Below are 25,227 nucleotides of genomic sequence, written 5' to 3'. Positions count from 1 at the left end.
CATATAACTAGAGATAGATAGCTATAGAAGTAATAGTCGAGAATTGGGTGGTAGCGCAGCGGGTTAAGCGCAGGCGGCATAAAGCACAAGGACTGGCGTAAGGATCCCGGTTCAAGCCGCTTGCTCCCTACATGCAGGGAAGTCGCTCCCTGAGCGGTGAAGCAGGTCTGCAGGTGTCTATTTTGCTCTCCCCCTCCGTCTTCCCCATCTCTGTTCTATTCAACAACAACATCATCAATAACAACAATAATAAAACAAGGGCAACAAAAGGGAATAGAAAAATAGTAACAGTCAACCTCTATCTGTAACCTTGGGAGAACTGCTGTGGTTTCCAGAGGGAATGGTGACACAAAATTTTGGTGGTGGGAATGGTGCGGAATTATACCCATCATCTCATAATTTTGTAAATGAATTAACAAATCACTAATAAAAATACTAAAAAAGCAAAAGTAAAATAAGAAAAATGGGGGAGAGGTAAAGGAAAAAAAAAGGATCTAACTAGAAATGGGTCATAACAGATTGACCCTAAAATATGCCACACAAATATGAACTGCGGCAAGTGTTCAAAGAGCCGTAAAAATTATTTAAGCCGTATTAACCAAGTAACTTTCATCAGGTGAGTAAATCCAAATATATCTATATCTGTCTTCTCCCCTGCCTGCTAATGTAATTCACTGAAGATTCATTTCAGTAATTTCACTTCAAAGCTGAACTTAAGTTGCTCTACTTGAATTCTATTTGGACAAAATAATGCATTTAGGTTACACTAGCTTAGATTTCTAGTCCTCAGGGAGCTCTGTGGGGAACGCCAATTCAGTAAGGACATGAACTTATTTGTAAATCCCCCAGCAGTACCACACCAGGTTATCTTCAGATGATGGATCATTAAGTCTTTCTCTAACACTAAATCGTCATTTCCACAAGGGTCATTTATCCTTTTTATTGAGCAATGTATGCTCTAAGCCATGTTAATTAGTTAGCTGTAAAATAAGCCACAGGGGAACAAAAAAACCACCAGCTATTATATGAACAAAATTAATGAAAACTAAGTGAAATTAAAGACAAGTAAATTTTAATACACGAAATTTACAAAACATCAATTTTAAGTCTTGGTCAAAAGGTTCCCAGAACTGATCTACAACACAGGAGTGGGGGGGAGGGGTTGAGGACACATTGTAAGATGGCGGAGAAGAATTTAAGTTGGTGATGGGAGAACTATCATTAAGAAATTGCACTTGTGCACTAACACATATTGTATAAACTGCTAAGATAATTTGGGGAAAAATCCACCCAACCTTGTGATGTCTAAACTGTGCCAATATTACAGAGCAAGTAAATAATTTTACAAACAAAACATAAACCAACAAGTTGTTTTATGCTATTAGAAGCATATACAACAAATCCTGGGGCCAGGCGGTGGCGCACCTGGTTGAGAGCACATGCTACAGTGCTCAAGGATCCGGGTTCGAACCCTTGGTCCCCACCTGCAGGGGGAAAGCTTTGCGAGTGGTGAAGCAGGGCTACAGGTGTCTCTCCTCCATTTCTGACTGTATCTATCCAATAAAGATAAAATTTTTTTTAAAAAAGCATATACAACAAATCCTTATATAAGTGTCTCTGCTTATGAGTGCCAATCAATAAGCAGCATTACTAATGAAGGCTTCATTCCTGTAGCTGGTCTAATTTTAATGACTTTATGGCAAGAGAGCAAACGCTGTCTCTATTCCTTTATTTTTGTGAAGTGAGCAAGATATTATCTCTTTGGTGTAGAGACACTGAAATATTGGCCATAGGTGAACTTTGGGTGTGTGAAATGACACCCCTAAATGTTTATAGTATTATAAATCGATGTTAAATCAGTTTGAAGATATAAATGATTGAGGATTCACAAGTGGGGGGAAGATCACAGGACATTATCAAAGTTCTGGCAATTCAAAATCAGAATACAGTACTTTATTCTGCCACCTACCTTTTCTCCTATAACCTCAGTGGAATCTAACCCCCCCCCCCCATTTCCTCCCACAAGTCCTTTCCAGCTCCTTGACAGGCCCCAAAACAGATCTTGCCTGCCAGTCTTGCTTAGCCTGAAGCATTGTGGCTTCAGCCGGCATAGCTCCCTCTCCAGGCAGTCCCTCTACCCAGCATCAAATACAGTGCCTCCTCTGTGATTGAGTCTCCTTCAATAAAACCTTTCCACATTCATTTCAACATGTTAGTCACTTCAAGATGTCTTTCCTCGTATTGAAAATAATGCACCAATTGCCAAGGAAGAGCTCACTTGCTCAGCCTGAGACCATCAAGAGCATTAGTCTGTTAAAATGAGACTGCATTCGTAGCAAGCTTATAAAAGGATCTCTCAGCAAACTCATGAGTAGAATAGAATGAAACACCATCAACACATGACAAAATGGCACTGTAGACCTTCTCAACTAAAATCCAAGATGGGATCCCTAAAAAGGGATGTTTCTCTCATCTTCTGTGATCACCACACATACATCCCCACTTTTTTCCCCCACCTCCGGGGTAATTGCTGGTGCTCAGTGCCTACACTACGAATCCTCTGCTCTTGGTATCCATTTTTTCCATTTCTGCTGCTTTTGGATAGGACAGAGAGAAAATTGAGGAGGGGAAGACCAGACACACACCCACTTGTGAAGCAAACACCCTGCAGGTGGAGAGCTAGGGGCTTGAACGCAGATCCTTGTGCTTCTTACGTTTCATACTATGTGCGCCTAACCCGGTGCTCAGCCCCTCATGTAATTCCATTTCTGGAGTCATTTTTTAAAAAGATTTTTAAAATGTCTTAGTTTTTAACTTTGATGGAGGACAGAAACTGAAAGTGGGGGAATCGAGAGGAAGAAAGATATCTACAGCACTGCTTCACAAACCTGGTGAAGCTCCCCCGGCAGGTGGGGGACCAGGCTTGAACCATGGTCCTTGCTCTCACTGTATGCTCAACTAGAAGCATCAGCACAGCCACTTGTACTTTTTAAAAAACCAGACTCTTCAATAGTCTCAGAACTTACAAGAACACAAATGCAATAGCTACAACAAAACAAAACTAACAACTACACCTCTGGTCTGTGTAGGCTTTAGTTGTAGATACCACAAAAGCTACCACACATTGGAGTGGTACCAAGCTAAACCGAAAAAATTCACCACAATAATAATAAAGAATAGTTCATATGTGAAACAAGTTTTAAGACTATTAAGTCCACATTTCTCAAAGCATTCAATAAAGAAAGCTATTACGGTGGTCTGGGAAGTGGCACAGTGGATAAAGCATTGAACTCTCTCAAGTATGAGGTCCTGAGTTCAATCCCCTGCAGCACATGTACCAAAGTGATGTCTAGTTCTATCTTTCTCATGTTAACATAAATAAATTCTTTAAAAGCTATTATGAATACACAAGCAAGGTAAACTTGCTATGTCAATTCTACTCAGTGGTAAACAAAAACACCCTTTTCAAATTAAACATGCACATATATATAAGGCATACGTGATTTTTTTAAAAAGTTAAGTCTCTTGCTGGATGATGTCTTAACTCCACTTTGCTACAGAAATGTTTGAAACATAGGCAAGACCATATACAGGCTTGACTGCTTATACTATATTATTTTTAAAAATAAGCATTATTTAAAAATAGGCTACTTTGCATATACATTCACTGACAATAGAATTACACTAAAAATTCTATATAGAACAAGAACTTTTCAGTCAACAAATCCAACTCCTAAATTCTATTAGCTTCCCCTGAAGTACAAATGTTCCAAAGACCACCAGAACATTCAAAAGCTCAACACAACTAACCTATGACCAGACAATTTTTAAAAAAATTTTTCAATTATTTATTTTCCCTTTTGTTGCCCCTGGTTTTTTATGGTTATTGTAGTTACTACTGATTTTGTCATTGATGGATGGGACAGAGAAATGGAGAGAGATGGGGAAGACAGAGGGAGAGAAAAAGAGACACCTGCAGACCTGCTTCATAGCCTGTCCTATTCAACAACAATGACATCAACAATAATAACCACAAAAAGGGAAAAATGGCCTCCAGGAGCAGTGGATTTATGGTGCAGGCACTGAGCCCCAGCAATAACCCTGGAGACAAAAAAAAAAAAAAAAAGTACACTCAGGTGAAGGCTTAGTTCTAGATATTAGGACACTGCATACATAGTAAGCATAATCCTTGATGATTACTTCCCAAGACGAGGATAATAAACTTTAAAAAAAAATTTCCTTTTGTTGCCCTTATTGTTGTTACTGATGTCTGTTGTCGTTGGATAGGACAGAGAGAAATGGAGAGAGGAGGGGAAGACGGGGAGAGAAAGATAGACACCTGCAGACTTGCTTCACCGTTTGTGAAGCGACTCCCCTGCAGGTGGGGAGCCAGGATCCTTAACGCAGGTCCTTGCGCTTTGTACCTTGTGCGTTTAACCTGCTGTGCCACCACACGACTCCTGAAGATAATAAACTTTTAAGTGCACTCTGGAAGGTTTTTCTGGGGGTCTGGGTGGTGTCGCATCTGGGCTGAGTGTACATGTTACAATGCACAACAACTTGGGTTCAAGCCCCCAGTCCCCAGCTGCAGGGAGAAAGCTTTGTGTGTGGTGAAGCAGTTGCAGGTCAGTCTCTTTCTCTCCTGTCCCTCTTGATTTCTGGCTCTCTCTAATTAATAAAGATGATACTATAAAGATAATATTTTTCTATAGTATACAATTCAACCATAGCCTCCCACAACTTGGTAGTAACTAAACAAAATGACATCAAGATAATTCTTAGTATTAACAAAGTGTTCAACAAGAAACGATTTTGCGACCTTTCTTCCAATTGCTCCATTTTGCTTTTTCGGCGGTGGAGGCTCGAATATACGTTGCTGTTGCTGAGGTGGGAGTGTGGAATACAAAGGAATGATCTTAATGTCACCAACTTCAGGGCCCAGATCATCAACTTCACGCTTTATTCTCTTGCAGGCCTCATCAATTTCCTACAAAATAAAAATGTGACTCTTAAATACACATTGAAGTATTTTAAGTGTTGATCCAAATCCTGGTTCTATACAGCCTATTTGGAATTTAATTTTAAATTCTTTATCAAAATAATTTTACAGGTATTGCCAAATAATAAGAAACTGAGTTTTGTAGTCAAACACCAAACAGCTTTTTTTGTATCCCATTTTTTCCTTTGAGTTGGACAGCCTAACAAATGTTCAACAAATGGCACTAATTAAAATTCCTCACCCAGGAATGTTTGACTGCACCTTTTCAATTATTCACAATTAAAAGAAAACTGATGCGCCTGATATTTTAAATAAGCCAGTTAGGCTTTAGTATTACACATCACTACTGCAATTATGTGTATATAAAATTTGCTTCACTGTATCTAAAGAGAACAGCTTTGTAGTATCAACACACATATTTAAGAAACAAGCCATGTGTGCACCCCAGGTTCAAGGTTCACCCTGCAGTATGGAAGGCGGCTTCAGAGGTGAGCTGCCTTTACCCTTACAAAGTCAGTTTGGAAGATGACCAAATGAAGGGGGAAAAGGAAATAGGCTATCCGAATCTCAGAACGTCTTTAGAAAATATCTCTGTTCAAATTTAGGCTTAAATTGAGCTAGAGGACACTTAACACTAAGAGGATCCTTGTCACTGAGGAAAATGTGTACAGGCTCTAGGGCATAATAAAGTAAGGGGGGGCAGCTCTTGAATATGAACACATGCAATTAAATGAGGAATGATGGTAGAAAAATGACTTTCAAGTTTATCCAACAACCCAACCAGAAGAACCCAAATATTCTTATTCTGAAGACATGAAAATTTAAAGATTATCACCTAGGTTTCTTTTTCTTTTTTTTTTTTTTTGCCTCCAGGGTTATTGCTGGGGCTTATTTCCTGCACTACGAATCACTGGGCCTGGAGGCCATTTTTCCCCATTTGTTGCCCTTGTTGTTTACTGCTGTCGTCGTTGTTGGATAGGACAGAGAGAACTCCAAGAGAGGATGGGAAGGCAGAGGGGGAGAGTCAGGGGCTCAAACAGAGATCCTTAAGCTGGTCCTTGTGCATTGCGCAGTGTGGGCTTAACCTGCTGCGCTACCGCCTGGCCCCCACCTAGGTTTGTTCTAATACTTATAGTACCCAACTATTAATAGAATGGTCTCCTTAAACTGATTTAACATAAAAATGTAACTATTTCTATGGTAAACAATGTAAAGTCCTTGAATATCTAACAAAACGTGCATATCTACTTTAAGCATACTAGTCTCTTAAAAATGACTATTAAGGGTTTGGTGTTAATAGTTCCCTCTTGAGATCTGAAGTTTCCAAAACAGAATTCTATTCCTTGAAAGAGTAAATGATAATAAAGCACATACTTTTGGAAAAGTTTTTAATGCTATATCTAGATTAGAATGCCCCCTACTGGTATTCAAATACACAATTAGACTCTACCAAATCTAATAACTTAGGATATAAAATATACAACTAGGTTTTTTTTAAACTAAAGATTCTAGAATCATACCTATACAATCACTATTTTATTTGGTTAGAATAACCAATCTGCTGGGCATATATGTAGTTACATTTTTTTAAAGACTACTGTGTGGGGTATAAAAAAAAACACAAGAGAAAAAAATCCTTTTTCTATTTTTACATAAACAAGGCCTAATTATCAAAACTGTTTTAAATAAAAAACTGAGACAACTTCAGAAGTTTCTGGTTTGAGACTTTTTAGTTCTAAAATATTTGTAAGTTAGTCAGTTAGGAGCCTATAATTTAGAGGTTGTTATCACTATATGCTGCAAAGACATTTTAAGTAAGTACAGTTATAAAGAAAAGTCTTGCTTCAAGGACTTGGACTTCAACATCTCTAAACAACCATTTATAACAAGCACCATTTCAATTACAATTGCTCTAATTTAGTGGTGTGAGCTTCCTTAAGGCCTTCTAGGACACTGAATTTTAATCACAAGTCCTAAGTTTTATGCATTAACATAAAAAGGGGCTCTTAAAATAAAAAAATCTCCCAACTTATGAATATGGCAAAATGGCTCATCTCAAATTCAAAAATAGGGATGACTATACAAGGACCATTGTTTAAGGGTCAAATGATTGTACGGTCTTAGTCATTTTTAAATTTCACATAAGGAAAAGAATATCAAAACCCTAGAACCTATTGTTTGTTGACCACATACAAAGAACAAAAGTTCACAAACATAAGGTATAGTTATATTTTACATATCTATCTATGTAAACGTGGCTTAAAAGATTAGAGCTGCAGGTTCTAGCAACAATTCCTAAGTCCAAGATCCAGTGTGCTACAGTAAAACAAACAAAAACACCTACTTACTGCAAGTCATGGACAATAGAGCACAAATCACAATTCTTCTGGACAATATGAAATGCAAAAATTAAATAAAAAAAAAACTCCTCAAAGTTTATAGCTCTTACTGCAAAAAGCATTTGCTCAAATATTACATACCAAGTATCCATATGGAAACTGAACACAAGTGAGACAGTTCATGTTTTGCACGCAGGCAGGCACACAGACCTCTTAAACTAGGGTGATTTTCCAGAGCTGTTGAGGAGGTCACTAATGTACCAGACACCATACCATACCCGCCAAAATATCCCTGAAACTTAGTAACCTTTCCACCTAAGGAAATAGAAAATGGCCCCAGGAGCCTATTGTTGACAGACTCCACCAGTTTCAACAGGTGTAAAACAGGACAAAGAACCGACTTGTTTATCAAACTCTGCCCAACCCACTGTACTCACTTGAAGCAAAGTCCTGTAGCAGGTTTAGATTGTTTTAGTTTACATGACCAAAGTATTATAAGCTTTACATTCACAAACCATCTCTACTTTTTATTATTTTTATTTATTGGATAGACACAGGCAGAAATCAAGGGGGGAGGGATGACAGAGAGGGAGACAAGAGACAGAGCATCACTTGTGAAGCTTTCCCTCTGCAGGTGGCAACCAGGGGCTTGAACCTAGGTCCTTGTGCACTGTAGTGTGTTTGCTCAACCAGGTGCACCACCACCCGGCCCGCTCTCATTTTTTTTTTTTCTTCTTACACACTAACACTAAAAGCTGAAAAAACAGGCAGGGGGAGATTCTACACTAGAGAACAGAGCCTGGATGGGAGGCCCAGGACCAGCGAACAGCACATGCCAGAAAGGTGCTGTGATCTCACTCCATTAAAAATAAGCACAGCTTAAGCAAAAACATTTTAAACTGACCAAAACCATGAAGATTTACATTGAGAACCTCACATAAAAACACTTCCCAGACTGCAAGTTTTACTGAGGCCTCACTGTCCTAGAACCTTCCTACAACACTTCAGGCATCACCTGGAAAACTGTTAGACTTGCAGTCCCAAGTGTTACCCATCTCACTGATTGAAAATCTGCAATTTTCCTAGTTGTCTGCATTAAGATTTATTTTTCTGAAAGCTCACTCCACAAATTTGCAAAAGCCTAGAACAGTAAGTATGCTCTAAGAAAGTCTCTAACAAAATCTTTCTAAAATTGCTTCACCCACACTTATCTTCACTTCACCTGACTACATTTAGGAAAACAAGAGGCATGGACATCTGCCGGTTCTCTCACAAACCAAGATGATCTGACTTTACAGCACTGAGTCAGTCATGGCTAAGAGAGAACTGTACGATACCACGCAATAGTCAACTCTTCCCTCCGCTGAGACCTGAAGAGCACTTAATATTCTTAGGATAATTAACCAGAACACAAACTCTAATGGTATAAAGGGCATCTGGGGTAGAAAGGATTGAGGGCAAGGGGTGGTGTACCGGTAAAGTGCAAGTGGTATAACACAAGGTCCAAGCCCCTGGTTCCACCTGCAGGAGAAAAGCATCATGAGCGACGGGAGCAGTGCTGCAGGTCGGTCTCTGTCTCTGTCTCCCTTCCCTCTTAATTTCTCTGCCACTATCCAATCAACCAGACATTCAGGGGGCTGGGTGGTAGTCACCAAGTGCAGGGATCGAAGCGTAAGTGTCCAAGTCCTGATGTCCACCTGCCTTTACCAGTGGTGGACTAGTGCTGCAGGTGTGCTCCCCCAACTATCACAACAGAAAGAAAACTAAGACTGTCGGGGAATGGTATCGGGTATGGGTAACAGCGACACTCTGGTGGCAAAATAATAATTCAATGTAATGGGGATTATAGATTTCACAAATACAATCAAATTTACATAAAACTGGGAGAACTATATGGCATACATGTCAAGTTCATGAATTAAAAAACTTGTTGCGTAACAGAATATAATAAAGTGTGACAATACCTCTTGACCAGTTAAGAAAAGTAGAAGATCACCCTCCTCTTCTTCACACATATGGATCTGGATCACTGTTCGAATTGCTGCTTCAAGGTAATCTCTCTCTGGTTCAGGAGTATAAAATATCTCAACAGGGTGTGTACGCCCAGGAATAGTTAACAAAGGGCAGTTATCGAAGTAAATCTGGAACTTCCCTGCATCTAAAGTAGCACTCATCACGATAACCTGAAAAGCAAAGCTGAGTTACATAATGCTATCCTTCATCAATTCTTTGTCAAAAAATTTTAGAAAAAGTCAAGTATACTGATATTCACTATTATATAAACATATACTTGCATATTGAACCTATAAAAGCCTAAGTAAATTGTAGTTTTAAAAAAGTAAAACACAGCAAAATTGTTATACTGGACTCTCAAGCATGAGGTCCTGAGTTCAACCTCCAGCAGCATATGTACCTTCTAATGTCTTCATAAACAAATAAAATAAGTAAATAAATAAAATTAAAAAAACACCTAGAATCAAAATAATATCTAAGCAGTAAACTATATTTTCATGAAATAATACCTTAAGAATCAAAACCTACAAAATACTCTAACATGTAAGTGGAACAAAAAATTAATTCAAGTTTTATTACTGCTACACTTATTAAAATAGAATCCACCTTATATATACAAGGGACATGTGAAAATACAAAAAGCATCAGCACATAAATATTTTCTACCAAAGGACTGACTCCTAAAATAAATATGGATTTTATATACTTTGTATGAAAGGTTACTCAGGTGCATGTAAACCACACATTGTAGAAGCATAAGTTGTTTGGCTTTTTTTTTGCCTCCAGGGTTATTCTTGGGGCTTGGTGCCTGCACTACGAATCCACTGCTCCTGGAGGCTATTTTTCCCATTTTGTTGCCCTTGTTGTATTTATTGTTGTTGTCATAGCTGTCGCTGTTGTTGGATAGGACAGAGAGAAATGGAGAGGAGGGGAAGACAGAGGGGGTAGAGAAAGATAGACACCTGCAGACCTGCTTCACCACCTGTGAAGCGATTCCCCTGCAGGTGGGGAGCCGGGGGCTCGAACCGGGATCCTTACCCCTTGTACTCTGCTCCACGTGTGTCCAACCCGCTGCACTACCGCCCGACTCCCAAAGCATTAAGTTTTAATACAAGCATCCTATTACAGTGTTAGGGATTCCTTGAGTTTCTCCCCTAAAGCCAGCAGCTCACAGTTTCATCAGCAATAAAGTATCTCGATACTGTCATACAGACAGCTCGCCAAGTACATTACTTGGAGAGTTTGTTCTGACTAGTCGTTCCCATTCTCCAGCATTAAAAGTTCAAAGGTACATATGTTGGGACAAGAACTTATATTTAAAGGAGCTCTGTGTACTTAAAGTGCAGAATGAGAAGCACTGTAATTCATCATGCTGGCTCAGGCAGTGATACACCTGGTTTCAGCCCCCCATTCCACCCACGGGGAGGTAAGCTTCACAGTGAGGCAGGTCTGCAAGTGTCTTTTTCTCTATCTCCCTACCCCATCTCAATTTCTCTCTGTTCTATCAAATAACGGGGGAGGAGGGAATGGTGAGCAGCATATAAAGAAAAACTAGCAAAAACAACCATGCTACTACAACTTGAATAAAATTTAAGATTCATAAACAAACTGATAAAATACATTATTTAGGCTAGGGAGACACAACCTTTCATGCCTAATGTACCAAGGGTCCCAGGTTCAATCCCCAGCACCACCATAAGCCAGATATGTATAGCGGTCTGGTAAGATAATAATAATAAATTGAGTGGGAGTAGAAAGCATAATGGTTACACAAACAGGCTCTCATGCCTAAGGTTCTGAAGTTCCAGGTTCAATCCCCCACACCATCATAAGCCAGAGCTAATTAGTGCTCTGGTAAAAAATAATAATAATGATGACTGAAATGAAGACATAGCAAAGATTACAAACTGAAGTATAAAAGAAATGACTTCACCTTTAAATCTGATCTCTGCCTTACAACTTCTTTCAGAACACCCATGAGGATATCTGTAGCCAACGTTCTTTCATGAGCCTCATCAAGAATTATTACACCGTAACGTTCCAAGAGGGGATCATTCATTGCTTCTCGAAGCAACATCCCGTCAGTCATATACCTATAGTAAAAAAAAAACGCAGGGCATTTAAAACTCAAACTCTATGGCAAACAAAAAGAGCAAGAATAAATTCAAAATTAAGCATCAAATACTGAGTATATATCAATCAAGTTACATATTAATGAATCTTGTCAACCAATCTTTAGCATTGCACCTTAGAAAGGGTATCACAAATTAGTAGAAAGAGCATGACAGACTGATTCCATAATCACTACAAATAAAATTCATTTCAATAAGAAACCATTTTAAGGTAGCTCATAACACTTCATGTTCTTACAAGATAAGTGTTCATTTCTAATGTCCAACTTAACCTACTTAACAGGCATGTGGTTTGAAAAGCTATGAAAATACAGCTTTAAATACAGTATTATCACCACCACTCCTTCAACAGAAGGACTTCCAAGAAGCATAAACAGGAGCATACTCCTAACAGGAGCTCTACTGGCACTGTACAGAAATAGAGAACTTGATCAGCACAGAGAGAGAGAAATTGAACAATCAGATAAGGTGGCTGGGGTTGAGGAGGCAGCATAATGGTTATCCAAAAGGCTTTCCTGATAAAGCTCTGTGATCTTTCTGAATCCCTCTCATAAAGGAGGGGAAATCTCCTGAAGGGGGAGGGGGAGGCCGAAGAGCAGCTGGTGAATCAGTCCTCTCCTGTCCAGCTCATCCTGACCACCACTGTCCCTAATACAAGACAACAACTGCCTTCACTTTGGTGCTGGACAAAGTCTGCCTGTAAATGTTGAAGTTACAGCACATTAGATAACATGCAAACCTATAATTTTATTTACAAACTTAAAAGTGATAGAAAAAACTCAGAAGCCATCACCTATCACTCCATTTTTTTGGCTTTTCACGAATAAACCTAACAAATTTTTTAAGACCAACTTGCTAATTTTTGCTAGTGCCATATGTTGAGGTAGCAAGTCCAGCATATTCTGTGTACTGTCTTCTACTCAATTTCCATCTTAATTTTTAAATTTCAGAAGACATTTGGCCAAAAAAAAAAAAATTGTGTATTTTATGTTTCTTTCTCCTTTGATCAAATTTTAAAGCATACTACCACATTTTTGGAAAACACAACATGTAGGTATAAGATTATTTTACATTTCTAAGATCATAAAAGAAAAAATAGTGCCAATTAAACTATGACTCAATGCCTTAATGATGGTGTGGAGTAGTGCATGAATCAGCTACACTATATACTCTCACTGCTTTGAAATGTCTATTTGTAGACATCTCCTGCCTTCAGATATTATTACTGAAAGGCTATTCTTTTGCACATTATCTCAATGGCAAAATAGAATATACCCATCCACTTGTGGTTAACTTCCTTTGAGTCCAAAACAAACAAAAAACCTCTTATTTCTTTGTAAGGCAAAATAAATGACTTGATCACTCTTCCAAATTGATAGTATTTGCTTAAATACTATCAAATTCACAGTCTTTGCTGTTTTCAAAGCTACTCAACAAAATCTTAGCGTTCCATCTCTGAAGGTTCTTTAATAAACTCATCACAGAGTTCCAACAATGCATGTTACTTAATTTAAGTGACAGTATAAATAAAGCTCAAGCACTAAGAGAAATCATCACCCACTTAAGTGTTAGCAACTATGTATGTTAAGACCCACACATATTGTAAAATACGTCCTAATTTCAGAAACTAAAGACATGAGAAAAAGTCAGAAAACTTATTAAGGATCAGACTGAGTTGGAAACTCTTTAGAACATGATAATAATAATCATGTTTGTCACATTCTTCATGCTCTAGACAAGCACAACACTGCTGAATTGTTGAGAAAAAATAAGCATCAAATACTGAGTATATATCAATCAAGTTACATATTAATAAATCTTGTCAATTTGTGGCACTGTACCTTACAAACAGTATCACAAATTAATTAGTATGACTAACATCTGACTAACAAATATTCCTTTCACATTCTCCAAGAGGAAGTATTATAAATAGTGTAAACTAGGCTAGTAGATCTATTCAGCTTCCTTTATTAACAATAAAGGACATTATATGCAATGTTCAACTGAGCCAGAAGCCTGAATTCATGTTCCACAGACAAATACTTTCTCATTATTAATCAATTCAGTTTCAAAACATGCTACAGTTAAACATTTCCTGAACCACCAGTCAACATGGGAAGCTTCCTGTTTGTACAATATTCAAGAAAAATGACATCTTGAGAATCTATTCCAACAATGTCAAATCTGCTATTTTTCCAGAGAAAACAGATTAACAATTGCCCTCTTCAAAGTCTCAAAAACCAAGCAGGCTACTAGAGCAAAATGTTATATCCATTTCCAATGCCAAGTCCCTTCTACACTAACAGGTTCTCCTAAAGTTTCACATGTTTATGACTATGCCTCTATTTACAAAAACACAAAAAGCTGACAAAACAGACCGTCGATTATAGTTGTTCTGTAACAACCACTGCCATTTTCCTTTCCCAAAGCGAAATGTTAGCACCTTCAAGCTGCCTATAAAAGCCAAAGTACATTTTAACGTGCCCCCATCCCTAGCATACAATTTATTTTTATTTATTTTTATTTTAGGACTAAGATTCACCTAGGAACTGGCTAGCATCACAAAACTTGGGCCACATTCTAGACCCTCTTACACAGAAATTTTAAATCTTAGCATAGCAGTCTGCCTCTAATGTGTTTTTGCACAAAATCTGATACTTGCCCAACATAAGAAGCACCAATCAAGTTAAGGGGCAGATTAAGCAAAATGAACACACACTTTAAAAATTCCCCTTGTGCATAGGCGCATCAACTTATCTATGAATTTCTTGCAATGCAGCATGCAGATGAGATGGCTCAGCCATCAAACCTGAGCTCCAAAGTCCCCCTCCAAAGTCAATAAAGCATGGGAAAGCACCATCCTAAAAAGGCATGATTTATTTATAACTTTCTGATGCATAAAGGTAAAGATTCTTCAAGGCCATGACAAAGTTGAGACAGATGGCAAATTGGACAAAAACTCCAACTTATACACAGAAGGCTAGTTTTCTAACAATTACTTAAAATGGCCAACCACAGTAAGATGGGCAAAGACAGACATCAGATTTAATCAATCTTAATAGCCGATATTGTGCATTTTTCACATTTAATGTGATCAAGATGCATTTTTTAAATATTTTATTTTATTTATTTATTCCCTTTTGTTGCCCTTGTTTTATTGTTGTAGTTATTATTGTTGTTGTCGTCATTGTTGGATAGGACAGAGAGAAACGGAGAGAGGAGGGGAAGACAGAGGAGGAGAGAAAGATAGACACCTGAAGACCTGCTTCACCGCCTGTGAAGCGACTCCCCTGCAGGTGGAGAGCCGGGGTTCGAACCGGGATCCTTATGCCGGTCCTTGTGCTTTGCGCCACCTGCGCTTAACCCACTGCGCTACAGCCCGACTCCCTCAAGATGCATTTTTAAAAAGCATTCTACAAATGTCAATAAGGCAGTATACTTTTATAAGAAAACCAGTTCCAGATTTCTAAAAAAAGAAAAGCTATGAAAGCACACATGTTGGTAAAGGATAAACCAAGACTTATATATGCCCATGTACAATTTATTATATATAAGTATCATTGTTTTTAATTGCCACCAAGATTATCACTGCAGCTTGGTGCCTAAAGGACAAGACACATGGCTTCTGGTGGCCTTTTTTTTTTTGGATAGAGGGGGAAGGAGCCCAACAGACAGACACGTGTGCACACAGCACTCCACATGTATGCCTACCAAGTGTGTCAGTATCAGGCCACTAACATTTATTTTCAAAGAATACTTCTGGTGGGTGGGGGTAAACAGCATAATGGTTATGCAAAGAAACTCATGCCTGAGGCTCTGAAGCCCCAGGTTCAATCCCTTCCACCATCATAAGCCAGGGCTGTGCAGTGCTCTGGTATTTCTGTCTTTCTCTGCCATCTCTCTCAAAAAATAAAAATAAATACTTAAAAAAAAAAGACTACTACTTCCTAGGAAAACTAAGGCAATTTATTAGAAGAAGAAGAAGGAAAAGGAGAAGGAGAAGGGGAATAAGAATACTTCTGGAATGAAAGAACAATGTTTTAAGGGGGCCAGGCAGTGGCGCATCCAATAAGCACACTTACACTAAGCTCAAGGATCCATGTTTGGTGCCCTGGTTCCCCACCTGCAGAGGAGATGCTTCACAATGAAGCAGGTCTGAAGTTGTCTGTGTGTGTGCCTCTCTCTCTCTCTCTCTCCCCTTCCTCTCTCAATTTCTCTCCAATAAAATGGGGGAAAAATGGCTGCCAGGAGCAGTGGATTCATAGTGCTGGCACTGAGCACCATTGATAACCCTGAAGGAAAAAACAAGGATGCTTTAAAATGATATGGGACTGATAACGGATGGAATAGGATCAAAACAAGATTGGCCATACTTTAAGATGCATAATAAATGAGTTCACTCTCTTCTATCCCTGTATAAACATCTGAAAATTTCTCATGAACTACACACAGTATGCCTCCACGCTCTGCCATCAAAGATTCATGTCACTGCTTACATTTCATTCCAAAGTATCCTTTTAAAACTACCTTTGGTGTGACAAATTATCAATATAGAGTTTAAATGTTAAATATATACAGGTAATAAACGGCAAAGATTTGCAAAGTAAATACTGTCAGACTATGCAAATCATTACAACTTCAGAAAGCAAGACGATGGTTAAATAATTAGGACATTATGTTATAAAAGCATCAAGATAGTCAATCATGAGCCCCACAGCCATATGGAAGGAGAACTCTGAGGAAGTCCTATTAGTGTAGCACAGAGGAAACAAAATTAAAATTCACCTTTTAGCCTTGGCACAGTAATAACTGTGAGATATAACTCTAGCCCACCCCATGGGTTATTTTTTCCAAAAGTAATTGTCTTCCACCAGTACACTTCACTTTCGCTTATAGCACCAAGTTACCAAAATATGGCCACTAAACTTGAATTATTACTAAATACCTTTTACATATATACACATAACAAGAAAAAACATTTCCTGCTAAGAATTTCCGGTCTAAGATCTATGGATTCTAAATGATGACTTGATACTCCACTAGCAAAGTCTCTCCCACCTTGGTGACACAAACTCTTAAGTAGAAAAAATATTTCTAGTTCAGTACTTACTTAAGAATGGTTTTTGCACTACTGCAATCTTCAAATCGAATGGAGTAACCAACTTCCTGGCCCAACATCACATCCATTTCATCAGCAACCCTCTGAGCCACGCTCATTGCGGCCACTCTCCGGGGCTGGGTGCAGGCAACTCCTCTTTTGGGTCCTGGCAATGATCTCATGTACTCGACACACCACTGTGGAATCTATCAGATAATTGCATACTAAAATTAATTCTATTCTACCTGCCACTGGGCAGTTATACTTAGCAGACAGTGCTTTATCCCACTCCAGCATCTTAGAAACCAATAATGCACACCAAATCATTATGGAGAATTTGAATATCACATGTGAAAAATTTAACTTAAATGTTTCCAAAAAACTATTTCAGGAAATTCTGACATCTAAATTTCTATATAGTCACAAGATGCAGGTAAAAGTAGAACTATTCTAACTTTAAGTTTGTTAAGTAAGCAGAATCTAACTTCTCTTCTCAGTAAGAGCAATGGCAAGATTTCAACTACCATCTTAAAAAGTTTAATAATTGTCAAACTCCATTTTAATAGGGGCTAGAGAGCAGCTCAAAGAACAGGGGAAACCAAGAAAAGAAGAAAAATGGCAACAAACACATATTGTGCCATAACAGGATATTTCTTCCCTGTTCCATTCTCAATAAAAGCTAATAATCTTATTTCATGGTTCTTCTGAGGTCACCTTTTTTTTTAAAGAACCATAGGAAAAACCCCAATGCTCACTACAGGAAACAATTCTGTTACCAAACAAGGCATCCCTACACCCCCTGCACTCATGCTACAGCACTATGGGGATGCAGTATTTGTATAATGATACCAAGAAATGTGGTTCCTGTACTATTTTAACTAGGTGATTATTATTATTATTTGTAATTATGGGTTAACTGCTTTTACTGAAAGATTTGTGAATCAGGGAGTCTATTACGCTGCTGTTTCTCTAGTTAAGGAATTTTATGTTTTTAGGAATTTAAAGTTAATGAAACATCTAAACCTCAATTGAAGGATCTCAAATTCTGCAGGTCAATATTTAAGTATTTTCCCCACAAGTTTTATGTCTTTATTTCAGAAAACCTTTTATAAAAGCAAAATGTGTTTTTTACGTCAGTCAAAAGAAAATTTCTGATCATTTAGCCACTTGATATTAATTCAGAATCCTTAAGGCAGAAGCTCAGACTTTTCAATCCACTCTGGTGAAATGAATCATCTATTATTTGAAAGAACAGGACAAACATTTTTTTTTTTTGCTATTTTCTAATTTTGATCTCAAGACATTGTACATTTTAAAATAACACAGGATACTAAAAACAACTACTGCTAGGAAAATAAAAACTAAAAACTCTGTTCAAGCATTAACACCTAACAGTGAAGACCCATGCTCTGCTAATATAAACTATCTTCTGGACTAGCAAGCTTTCAGCAGGAAGAGCAGTTGTGTACTAGTGAGCATCTCTCTTGGGCATTTACATGACCTAGTAAGACAGCAGCGGTATCTCACCGACTTCTATTTTCAGTGTGCTGTACTTCTGTTTGAAGTACTCCATTCAAAGCAATCCCAGGGCCCCTGAAACAGTTTCAGGGAATTCCAAGGGTTCCCAGACAATACATAATCTGTTATCAACATAATCCCTACGAAGAATTTTTCTTAAATTATTACAAGGAAAGAAAGGAAGCGAGTAGAGAAAAAGTTCCACGTTCAAACCCCCCACTGGACCACCATTAGCCAGAGCTGAGCAGTGCTCTGGTTAAAAATAAAAACTATGACCCCAATAACAAGGGACAACTATTTTTTGTAGCCTTCAAAAGTTTAAACCGGTACTTCAAGCTTAAATTGAAAACGTGGTCAATCTCATTCACAGCAAGAGACAAGTACAAAATTACACCGAAAACCCCTTAACCTTAGTGTTGCAGAAACTCAAGCTCAGTAGTACATGCCAACGACTTCCCCATCTATGTGCCCTATGGAAGATTATCTGGCTGTATGTACAAGTATTCTCAGACAGCAATTTCCTCCTGTGGACTTGTCCTACAGATACACCTGCCCACACAAAACGGTTAAGTGTCTACCACACGGGCCCAGTAAATAAGGGCTCAGCCAGGTAAGAAGATACATACTAACAAGAAAACCCCAAGATAAACCTCTAATAAAACACCAGTAACAGTGGGGTTTAAATCTGTAGTGCAAAAGGAAAAGAGAGGGTTGGCTGGTGGATTTCATTGGTAAAGATGGAAAAGCCCAGAGTCAAAACGACCCCAATGGTTGTTGCCCAACCACTAGAAAACTAACCTTGTTCCCTAGCCCCACCCCAAATCCATACTACCTGAACAAAGCCATCTACTGAAGTGAAGATGCCCCACCAGACCAGTAACAGTCCAGTAAGTATCATGGAGTAAACGCAAAGCTTTAACGAAATGTGTATCATAGGACACAAAGACTCACCTGTGTGGTTTTACCAGACCCAGTCTCACCAACCAGTACAAATGACTGATGTCTAACCAAAATATCTGTAAACCTATCCTTGTATTCCCAAACAGGGAGCTGGAGTCGCTTCTTGAGAATCTCGTAGTAGCGAGGAGTATGGGGGAGGTTGGTGAACGGGTTGATGCACTGTGGAAGTGATGTGTGGCCGGCGTGTCCAGCGTGGCCGGCGTGTCCAGCGTGGCCAGGGTGAGCCGAGTGAGCCGAGTGTGCTGAGTGAGCCGAGTGGGAGGCTTTCAAAGGTGGTAATCCAGCACTGATGAGCATAGCATTGGTGGAAGCTCGCAATTCCTTCTCCTTTTCTTTCTCTCTCTCGCGCTCTCTATCTCCCCTATCACGTTCTCGATCCCGATCTTTAGCTCGATCCTCTCGATCCCGGTCACGATCCCGATCCTTTCTAAAAATAAAAATTTAAGAATTCAGATTCTGAGCTTTATGCAAGTGTTCAAGACAGCATGATAGTCACAAGGAACATCAAATAGCCAAAACAATTAAAATGAACAAGCTGATATAAAGCCCAGTGTTGATGCAACAGGCTTTCACGCCTGAGGGACCAGATTCAACCACCAGCACTGACATGTGCCAGAACTGAGTGGTGCTCTGAGAAAGGAGGAAAAGTTATCTTAAGTGTCACAACCCTGTAGACATCTACCATGTTAAACTCAGCTTATTTTTGGACAACTCTACCAACATATCCAGTTATTAGAGAAGATGGTTCAAAAGTAATTTAAGAGAACCTATCCTTATTCCACACATCCAGTCTACTTCAAACCAAGTCCTATAAACAAACTTGACACAGGGTGTTTAAACTTAAGGCTTAAAACTGTAGTGACAACACAAAGCTAAGGTATTGAACCCTAAACATGCTCTCTACAACACACAAGACAAAATGCCCAAGTCCAATAATCAGCAGAGAAAGGGGGGCTATTTATGCCCATCTGAGAGGCACAGTAATGTGTCTTGCCAGAATATAGGGAAAAGGTTAAACCCACTAAGGCAGCTCCCAAAGTACAGAAATGATAAACACATCTGATCAAAGACCTTATCCTTTCTAACAGGAATTTCTTTTCTACAGAAAATGTACTAAAAGCTGCATACATATATGTCCACACTTCTTATATATAACCAATTTTCATACTGACATACGAGAAATGATTCTACCCTCCCGTCTAAATATTCACCTTCCGAATTACAAGACAGACAAATCCGAGTGAAGCCTCTCAACTCATCTGGTATAAAGAGTAAATGAAACTTAAAGCTCGGTGGTCCTAGGTTCAATCCCTGGTACCATCATAAAACCAGAGCTGAGCGATGTCTTGCTCAAAAACGGGGGTTGGGGGGGGAGAAATCAATGAACCCACAAAGGAAACAAGCCTCAGAAGTCAAAAATCAAATAAAAATTTGAACTTCCTTTGAAATTTATGCTGTCAATCATCCTTTCCTCATTCTGCCTAAATTAAGGATTCATTAATTACTCATTTATATTGCCCCCAAACGCAAACAAGGAACATTTCATAACAAGGCATACTGGAATGTACCCACGAGGGGTCCATCTGTGGCAAAGTGGACCTTGGACACTCAAGGATGAGGTCCCAAACTCATGTCCCAGCACCACATTTGCCCAAGTGATGCTCGGGTTCTCTCCCTGGCCTTCTCCTTTATCACAAATGAAGGAATAATCCCACCAAAGTGGAAGCACTCTAATAAAAATAGTTGTAAGGGGCCAGGCAGTGGCACACCTGGTTAAGCACACACACTACAGTGCCAAGGACCTGGGTTCAAGCCCTTGGTCACCACCTGCATGGGAAAAGGTTCATGAGTGGTGAAGCAGGGCTGTGGGTGTCTCTGTCTCTTTCCCTCCCTCCCACCCTTAATGTCTCTCTGTATCAAATAAATAAAATACTTAAAAAATAGTTCTAAAACCAGACATACTAAGATCAGGGATCAAAGAACCTTCACAGACCAGTATGTCTAAATAAAAGAAATCAAGTTTCTACTATTTATGGAGGGAGGGAAGCAGCAAAGACCAAATGAAGTTGAAAGATTCTGGCACAGCAAGGACTCACTGTCAGGACTTAAGCTTTCACGAGCTGTTAAAATAGGGAGTTTACTAGAGTGCTGGGTCAAGTAGATCATATACCATCAACTTGGCTTTGTAATTGTAAAATTTAACAAAAACATTTCCTACTTCACTAACAAAAGTACAGCACTGGAAGCATAAAATATATTCTGAGGACATGGACAACTCCATGGGTGGTGGCAGGACTGCAGTGTCTCTCCTTTCTCTATAAGGCACCCCAGTGGCATGAAACATGCCTGAGGCCCTGAAGTCACTTGCCATTAAAAAATAATAATAAATGTATACACATGCAAGTTTTTAAAAAAGTATTTCTTTTTGTTGCCCTCGGTTTATTGTTGTAGTTATTATTATTGTTGTTATTGATGTCATTGTTGGACAGGACAGAGAGAAACAGAGGGAGGAGGGGAAGACAGGGGGAGAGAAAGACAGACACCTGCAGACCTGCTTCACCGCTTGTGAAGCGACTCCCCTACTGGTGGGGAGGGGGGGGGCCTGGAACCGGGATCCTTCTACTAGTCCTTGCGCTTCACCCACTGCACTACCACCCGACTCCTGACACATGCATGTTTTAAAAGCAGGCACTTGTATTATAGAGGAGATTTGTTTGTAAAAATATTTGCTAACAGAGGGAAAGTACTTTTTAAAACAGTGCTTTATAACCAACCAGCCAGCCACAGAACTGAAGCTGGAACAGAGGATTCAGAACACTTAGCTCAACCTTGGCAGCACTAAACCTTAACTAGGTGTCTGCAATCAATACACGTCACATACAAGTAGTATCTGCCTCAAAGCCAACAAAGGTCCAGGAACTGAACATCATTAGAGCTTAAAAAGTGCACTACACTGTACCAAAGCCAGCACAGAACAGGAAGTAAAACACTGCTAATGAAAATATACCCTAATCATCAACATCAGTATTTTAAGCAAGCACTGCTTTCACCCAGAAATCTCACTACCAGAAACTTTTCCCAAGAGTTAAGTGTGGAAATATGTAAACATAAAGCGGCACAAGACTTCTCATGATCTTCTAATAAGCACTAAGACACTAGCAGGAGATTGGTTAAATTAAGTTAGGACATTCCCTTTCCAAGAGAAAGAATACTACCAGTGAGAGGGATCATTTATGTAAACTATAAACCTGTTTCTGAGGGCAAAAAAATTCAGAAAGATTACATTGCTATTAATATTATAGCTCACATATAAGTAAATACACAGGATAAAAAATGCCATCAGGGGATTAGAGGGACCCCAGGTAAACAGCTCAGTCTGTCAGAGCACTGGCTTGTAGTAGGTGTGACCCCAGAAGTTGCAGATTCACACACACCCCAACACCTTCAGCCAGAGCTGAGGCAGGGCCCTGGTCCTCCCCCCACCCTGCCCTTTACTCGTGCTGGGTCTCTCATGTAAGTAATAAATCTTATTTAAAGAGGATGGGAGACTAAAAGGAGTGATTTTAGGAATTTTTTCTAACTCTTTAAATCCCTCTTAAACTCAGGCATCACAAGGATTACAGTGAGAAAATTTCTTTCTTTCTTTTTTACCAGAGCACTGCTCAGCTCTGGCTTATGGTGGTGCAGGGAATTGAACTTGGGATTTGACGGAGTCTCAGGCATGAGTCTGTTTGCATAACCACTATGTTATCTACCCCTGCCCAGAAAATTTCTTATGACATAGAAAGCATCTACAATAACATTGCATGTGTACATTATTGCTGGTTTTCCTCAAGAAACAGAAAGATCTCTTACCAGGAACTAATACTTAAAACCTATATCAAAGTGACAAGTTTTTCTCACATAACTCAACTCTAAGTCTCCCATTTTTGTACTAATTTTAAGTAGAAAATGTGGGCGAGGCCAGCTGGCAGCACACCTGGTTAAGTGCACTCACTACAGTGCAAAAGGACTGGAGTTCAAGCCCCTGGTCTCAGCCTCCAGGGGTGAAAAGTAGGGGTGCAAGTGTCTCTGTCTCTTTCCCATCTGTCTCCCTCTCCCTTCTCAATTTCTCCAAAATCTAAAAAAAGGAAACAAAATTTTGTGAGATGACAATAAGATAGCTTAACGTGTAACATAAACCTTCCCAAATTCAAATATACCAGCAGTCAAGTCATGTAGTTACGGGCCTGAACTACCCCCCCCCAGCACTGGGGGTGTGGGGCAGTGCTCTGCTTAGGGCAGGGGGGTGTCTTTGTGCCACAGGTCCAAGCCCCCGCACCACCATAAGCCCAGAGCACCCAGAACTCTGTTCACATAGAGGGGAAGGCTCCTCTACCTTCAGGAAGATGTTATACGATGTCCCGGGTCACCATTACAGGCCTGTAAAACCTACCAGTTACTAAGGGTAATTTTTAAATCTCATGGGACCACCGACTCCAAGAAAAGCCTTTATGTGGTATGCATAAACACAAGTGAGTGAATTCATTCCTTTCCAGGATATTCTGCTGTGAGACATCACTTGCTCCTTAGCCAGAGGCCAACCAAGACACTAAGTGTCTCACAGGAGCCAGGAACGTAGCGCCCCCATTTCACCAACCCATTATGGATGTCTGTGTGCAGGCAAGGAAAGGGAGGCTAGAGACAGACAGACAGTGAAGGTCCAGGTTCTAGCTCCAGCTGTGAACTATGAGTGGCTGCACCCACCCATCACCCCGACTACCCTGGGTGGGTCTCCAGAGCACTTCAGCTCTCGAAGGAAGCTAGCTGCACTCTTTTAAGGTCACTTCCAGCTCTATTGGGCGTGTGGCATTAACTCCAAAGGATGCTAGAATGTGAAAGTGTTGCTTGCAGAGAGGAAGACAGCCTACATTAAAAGAAAAAAGAAAAAAGTGCGCCCCCCATTTGGTAAGTTCAAGATGCACAGGACCACAAGAGCGCTACTACACACGTGTCTGCTTCCCAGACTCAGCCTCCGCGGCCTGTTCTCGCTCGTCCTCCAGACACCACAGAACCTGGAAGTCACACAAGTCGGGAGCGACGACATTTCACACGGGTTATGCCGGAGGTCCGACCCCCCCCCCCCCCGCCCCGCGTTGATTCTCCGACGGAGACGCTCCAACTCGGGCCCCCGGGCGACCTCTCCCAACCGGGCGCCACCCGTGTGTGTGTGTGTGTGGGGGGGGGTCGCCCGGAAACTCGAGACCCACGTGGCGCCCCCTCCCCCGGCCCCCGGCCCAGAGGCTGCGAACCGGAACCGGAGATGGGTCTCGCCACCCCCTCCACGACCTCCTGCGAAGGGAAGCCCTTTTGTTATCTAGAGGGGAGGGAAAGGGAAGAAAAGAAGTTACTTCTAAAGGCGGAGGCCAGTATTGCGAGAGAAAGAAAGAGAGAGAGAGAGAGAGAATTGGGCAAGAACTCCGTGGGATGGGGCGGGACGGCCCTAAGTCCCTACACCACTCATCCCCATTTTGGCCAAAGCGGGAAAGAAAAGGAGATGGCGGGAGGCTCCGCAGGGAGCGGAAGTTCGCCCGGGATCCACTTTCAAGTGTTTGAATGGAGCCGGGCGACGACTCTCCCGCCAAAACACCGACTCCCGCGGCTCCCTCCCTCCCACCCGCCCGGCCGCCCCAGCGCCCCGGGGCTCCTCGTCGCCTCTGCGCCGCACCCCGCCGCCGCCGCCGCCGCCCGTAAGCGAGCTTCTCAGCGGCCCCAGGTTCTGGGCCCCGGTGCCCTTGGGAGCGAGCGAGCCTCCCCGCCGCCGCCCAGGCCACGAGGTCCGCCCGCCACTGCCCAGGCCGCCTCCCGCTCGGCCGCGGCCTCGGGCCGGGGGAGACGCCTCGTGGTCCGGACAGGCCGCGCCGAGCTCCCCGCCGCCCCGACACCCCCTCAGCCCGCCCGTCGCTGCGGAGCCGGACCCGGGTGGGAAACAAAGAGCCGCGATCCCCGAGGGGCCTGTGCTCCGCCAGCCCGGCCCCCAACAAAGCCCGAGCCGCAGCCGCAGCCGCAGCCGCGCGCCCCGGCCTGGCTTACCCATCGGTCCCCGCACGCTTCTTGCCGGAGGGATAATCCTCCCCCAGGTCCAGCCGGTGCCGCTTAGACATCTTCGGACTCCTCGAGCGAGCGATT

General features: G+C 40.9%; 1 protein-coding gene across 1 annotated transcript in view; it reads right to left on the bottom strand.

Annotated features, from left to right (window-relative positions):
* The window catches only part of DHX15 (DEAH-box helicase 15), a 41,139-nt gene extending 15,916 nt beyond the window's left edge, over positions 1 to 25,223 (bottom strand). The window contains exons 1-6 of the mRNA XM_007523872.3: positions 25,132 to 25,223; positions 19,051 to 19,486; positions 16,594 to 16,787; positions 11,285 to 11,444; positions 9,303 to 9,521; positions 4,820 to 4,987 (exon numbers count right to left, since the gene is read on the bottom strand). Of these exons, the coding sequence (XP_007523934.1) occupies positions 4,820 to 4,987; positions 9,303 to 9,521; positions 11,285 to 11,444; positions 16,594 to 16,787; positions 19,051 to 19,486; positions 25,132 to 25,202 (1,248 nt within the window). The 5' untranslated portion in view covers positions 25,203 to 25,223. The remainder of the gene's footprint in view (positions 1 to 4,819; positions 4,988 to 9,302; positions 9,522 to 11,284; positions 11,445 to 16,593; positions 16,788 to 19,050; positions 19,487 to 25,131) is intronic.
* Positions 25,224 to 25,227: the final 4 nt, after the last annotated feature.

This window comes from Erinaceus europaeus, chromosome 3, assembly GCF_950295315.1.
Source record: "Erinaceus europaeus chromosome 3, mEriEur2.1, whole genome shotgun sequence".
Taxonomy (NCBI): Eukaryota; Metazoa; Chordata; class Mammalia; order Eulipotyphla; family Erinaceidae; genus Erinaceus; species Erinaceus europaeus.
Note: the sequence above shows the minus strand (reverse complement) of the source record. Positions and strands in the feature narration are given on the sequence as shown.